The following is a 5,227-nucleotide window of genomic DNA, read 5'->3' as shown; positions in this document are numbered from 1 at the left end:
AATTTGTATCTTTGACATTTTGATTGTTTGATTGTTCAGCGCTATGGGACACTTCAGTGTGAATGGCGCTATATTCAAACTTATTATTATTATTATTATGATGATGATGAAAAATGTATATTCTCAGATGAGGTAAACGTCCAATGTGGGTGATTATATATATATATATATATATATATATATATATATATATATATATATATATATATATTAGCTCAAAGAGCCAGCTGCCCAATGTTTCGATATGTTGTACATATCTTTCTCAAGGGAGCCTGTGTTTGAATCCAAACATTGGAGGTATTTATAGGTTTTTGACTACTTGTTATTGTTTACATTCAAATTCATGATTTATTCTTACATGATGTAATGGTGTTCACACACACACACACACACACACACACACAAGAAACAAAAAAACATGATTTGAGTTATAATAATAATAATTTCATTTATTAAAACAGGAAATGCGTTCAGGATATTTAAATACAATCATTCAAATACATACATGTATAGCAGAAGCACATTCTAAGGCACTGTAAATCATCTCTGCGGTGTGTTACATTGTTGCATCGATGACTAGCCTTCTAATTTGAACATTTTAAGGCAAACCCCAAATTTAGGACAATTGTATACCAGTGCAATGCTAAAGAAATACTGAAATACCTAAAGGCACCAAGTTATGTCCCATTGAAACATTATTAGGCTTTACTATGGCCAATGATGCACCACTCTTTTAATTTATCATTCACGTGGTCTTCTTCATTTGAAGCGTAATGTGCGTAGTAACCAGGTGTTCGCGGTTTTGTTTATTTACATGTAGTTTTGTCAGTTTTGTCTCGATTGATATAAGTGTCTCTCTCTCTGTTAAGGCACTGTCTTCAGAATGCAAACTATACAGAATAACTTTGTTTTTAGTAATCCACTTTGGCTTGATTGTATGTATTGCCCATAATGTTCACACACACACACACACACACATATATATATATATATATATATGATGTTAAACTTCAGTTCCTTCACGACTGTAAATTAAATTATTGACAGTAAAGTGGTTCGTTAGGGGGCCATTCGTGCCACTGCTTTGGCTCGATGGGTAGTAGTTCAGTCGGTTGTGGCTTTGATGGTTGGCATCAACGTTAAGTAGCGTGCTGTGAGTTGGTGAGTATGAACCGAGTCCTGACACATTCTCGCTGCTTTGAGTCGAGTCCCCTAAAAGCCCATCAGAAATGTGTCTGCTGTTGATTCCGTTATTCACAGCAATCATTGAAGTCATGCTGGAGACAAAATTGTTGAAACAAGGGCTGCGTTCGATTGCCGGCGATGGGGAAGATTTGGGTTCGCTCCCTGACCCCGGAGAGTGTTGCAGCTCAGTAGGGGCTGAGCCCAGCAGGCTGGCTGTATCCGAAGTTTTAATTGCACTGCCGCTGTCTTCGTTTTTACCCGACAAGACATTGGCGCTGGATCCATTGGCATCTGCTCTCCTCTTCCTCTTCCTTCTGAAATTCCCATTGTCAAACATCTTTTCGCAGTTGGGATCGAGGGTCCAGTAGTTTCCTTTACCTAGTATTAAAACAGTGAAATACCCATTAGAGCATGTTGTTGACATCAAGTCAAAAGCAAGTCAGCGCAATGGTGGGCTGTACTTCTACATTAATGCTGAATATCATGCACTACTGTAATATACAAATTCAACACTGAGATTAATTAGGACATGAGTAAAACTGGGTGGAAACGTAACAAGTTTTAAAAAAAGGTCATCATACGTTCATGATTTTTAAATTGGCAATATTGTTAGGTTCACTTGGGCAATACCCTGATAGTGGTACAGCACTGCTTTGAATAGATAATGTTTTACTTCAAATTAAAACCAATAAATAAATAAATCCATCAATAAACATGGTTACTTGCACTTACCAGGATCGTCCTCTTCTCTTGCTACTTTCTTAAAGCAGTCGTTCAGAGACAGATTGTGCCTTATAGAGTTTTGCCAACCGGCTTTGCTCTTCTTGTAAAAGGGAAAGTTCTCCGCCACATATTGGTAGATCTGGCTGAGGGTTAATTTCTTTTCTTGGGCGGTTTGGATCGCCATCGCAATGAGAGCCGAGTAGGAATATGGTGGTCGGACCATCTTAAAAAGTTCTTGCTGGCTGGAGAGGGACAGCCAGCCAAGATCAGCACCTGCAAACCCGGTCGGCGGCGCCAGAAACTGCCTCTGATTTGCTCCATAACTTGAGGCCATATAGGAAGCCCCGTTCGCACCAGGCAAGTAGGGAGACGGGTTAATGCCAGGGCCGTTGAGCCAGAGGTAAGGGTTGGTAGTTGGCGAGGTATAATCGCCCAGCCCGTAACCGGATTGATGCGTAGATGGTCTCTGGGGATGGTGATGGTGATGCAGGTTTTGCTGGTACATGCTGAAATTGTCGCAGTAAATGGCCATGTCCAGGAGATCTTGTGCGTTGTGATGCTGGAGAGGGGTAGATTGTGGGTTGGATGGCTGCTGTCCAAAAGCGTTCATAATCTGCTCTAATCAGTGACGATTAAATAGGGGACAGCGTTTCTCAACATCAGGTTTGCGAATCTATCCTTCTCTCTCTGTATCGCTCCCTCTGAAGACTGAGCCTCCAACCTTTGGTGTGGCGCATTTAAATAATGACTCGGTGAATTGCCTGCAGTCAGTCTCAAACTGTGGAACAGGTAGCTCAATCTAAACGCTTCAGTGGACAACACCCCTTTTCTGCCGTCTCACTTAATCGCTCTGTCTGTAAATAAACGTAATTAAGCCTGTTGAAAATCGTTAGACTAACACTGTTAGGCGTTGTTGCTCAGAAAAGACTTAACACCTGTTAAAACAGACCTGCTATTATTCACATATACCAAGATGTTTCCATACTATTTTTAGTTGGTCATTAGAGAAGATTCATTTATCGTTTTAAATAGCAGTCAGTAATGGCAGTTTTCACAATTCGTTCTGCCTGAACGATGTACCATTTTGAAAACAAACAAACAAACAAAAAAACAGTCGCAATAATGATTCATAATCATACTCAGTTAGTAGGCCCTATTTGAAAATTATTGTTTTGTAATTAAATGTCTTTACATCCAGCGGCAAGACCTAATTTCAGTTCTCAGTCTTTTTGTAGTTACCAGGGTTTTTCTGAATAACTTTTCCTATTTCAATCTATACTTCTCAGCTTGGTAATTTGGCGAGAGATAACTGTGACACGAACCTTCCTATATTGTTTAAATTCAAAACGCTACATGGCTTCAAATACAACAAACAACATTTGCTTTTATAGAAACGGACTTTCTTTTAAGGTTATTTGTTTCCTTCTGTAAACAACTCGAAAGTTCTTTATACATAAATAATGTGTGACACATAGCCTAACTTTGTGTATATAGCTTGCGTCTTTTTGTACTATTAGCCTATGTATATTCAAGGTGGTAGATTTGTGTTTGTTAGCAGACTAATTTCTGCTTTATTAATAATATAAATAACAACATATGGAAGTATCCGGTGTGGCCTTTTGCATTTTTTAAAGCGAATACTTAAATAAATAAATAAATAAATAAATTACTTACAGTCAACAATTAAATCTCAGCTGGTTAAAATAATTAACGATTAGGAAAAGTTTACATTACAAAAGTAATTAAAGAAGACATAGGCCTACTAATACTTTTGGGCACAATTCACAAAGCATTTACCGCGGTGCAGCATTTGAAGAGCAGCAATTTGATATAATATTGCCGAAGATTGGACATTACCCCAAATTCTGTTTTACCACGACTTAGATACGGAATATTTAGTACTTTATTATAAGTTGTATCATGCCTTTGTAACAGCTTTTGTACATTGTGGAGCTACATATCCTCCTTTAGAGATCGTCGTCTACTGCCATCTTGTGGTCAAATAAAGTGTGGTAAAAAAAAAAAAAAAAAAAATGTTGTATTTGTTTACTGTATCTGTAGATAAAATGCATCTGTGTGTGATTTAGTTTCACAGTATTCCACTTGTGAATCGTATAAACAAGGCAGTACAAGGCAGTATTCTACAATGTTGTAAACATTTGCATAAATAAATAAATACATAAATACTAGTTCACTGCATCAGAATCTTTTTTTCAGCTAATGGTGTTATTTTTTATTTTATTTGTATTTAATTTTTTGCAGTTGTTGTAGAAAAGAGAACAAAGTCAGGACACTTTTCTAACATTGCTAGTTTTTAGGCTGCATGCTAAAAAGAAACTGTTTTATCAGTAGTAGGACGAGGAGCTGACAACCGAGGATATGGTGGTTATGTCCCTCAACCTCATTAAAGAAAACACATTACAACTTTGCATGCTGCTGAATCCCAATCAATCCATTGGAATTACACTCTGTTCTGTATCTTCCCAGTCTGCCATTGAAGTACATGTTTCAGCACATGTGCACTGTACGGGTACAACAGAAGTAATTGCATGGCATTTACAATTCTTTTAAAAAAAAAAAAAAACAGGTAAAGCTACCGTTGCTGTGGAAATCTCAAGCTTAATCTCCATGTTGTAAACCTTCCTTGATAAATGCTGGAAATGTTAAGCAGTTAAAGCAAAGACCCCTGTAGGAGTTGGGTATTGCATCCTTTATGACCATTGCTGGTAGTTCTGGTATCCCATTACTTTAGGTAGCCACATGACAAGTGTCAATTAGCTGAATGGTTTTTCCACAATAGCAGCACAAAGTGCCCAAATGCCTTTATAATCACCTTGCTGTTGATAAGTAGCTGTATTTGCCGCCATCTAGGGGATATTCCACGCTACTATTTTTGGTGTTTCTGTGCTTACAAAAATACTGTATTCTTATATAACACAGGCCACAGTTGGAATCAAAGTACTACACAGGACATTACCCTGTCTTCCAGCTATCCAAAAAATACAAAGGTTTAGAAGACTTATCTGATACAGAGAGAGTCATCCATACAGGGCTCCATACAGGGCTCCATACAGGGCTCCATCAAGCAGGACTTCAGTAGGACACAGACAACGTTACAAACAAGGAAGGCCATTTGGCCCTCCAATGCTCATCTTGTTCTTGGGAGCTGTTGTATCAGAGTATGCCTGCTTGTAATTCATTCAGGCACAGGCACAGTGGGGTCAATGGGCATAAATCTGTAAAGAAACGTGGTTCTGCCAGTTTATCAAATGTTATCTATGTTCCAGTGAAGTGTATAACATACAAACGTTTACCACAG

General features: G+C 38.2%; 1 protein-coding gene across 1 annotated transcript; it reads right to left on the bottom strand.

The window, feature by feature from the left end:
* Positions 1 to 422: 422 nt before the first annotated feature.
* LOC117418626 (forkhead box protein I1c-like) lies at positions 423 to 2,673 on the bottom strand. The gene is made up of 2 exons (XM_034031824.3): positions 1,918 to 2,673; positions 423 to 1,563 (listed from the first exon to the last, which is right to left on the bottom strand). Exons 1-2 carry the CDS (start codon positions 2,516 to 2,518, stop codon positions 1,004 to 1,006), a joined length of 1,161 nt encoding a protein of 386 aa, XP_033887715.1. The 5' UTR covers positions 2,519 to 2,673; the 3' UTR covers positions 423 to 1,003.
* Between the last annotated feature and the right edge of the window lie 2,554 nt (positions 2,674 to 5,227).

This window comes from Acipenser ruthenus, chromosome 13, assembly GCF_902713425.1.
Source record: "Acipenser ruthenus chromosome 13, fAciRut3.2 maternal haplotype, whole genome shotgun sequence".
Classification (NCBI taxonomy): domain Eukaryota; kingdom Metazoa; phylum Chordata; class Actinopteri; order Acipenseriformes; family Acipenseridae; genus Acipenser; species Acipenser ruthenus.
This window is presented reverse-complemented; position numbering and strand designations above follow the sequence as displayed.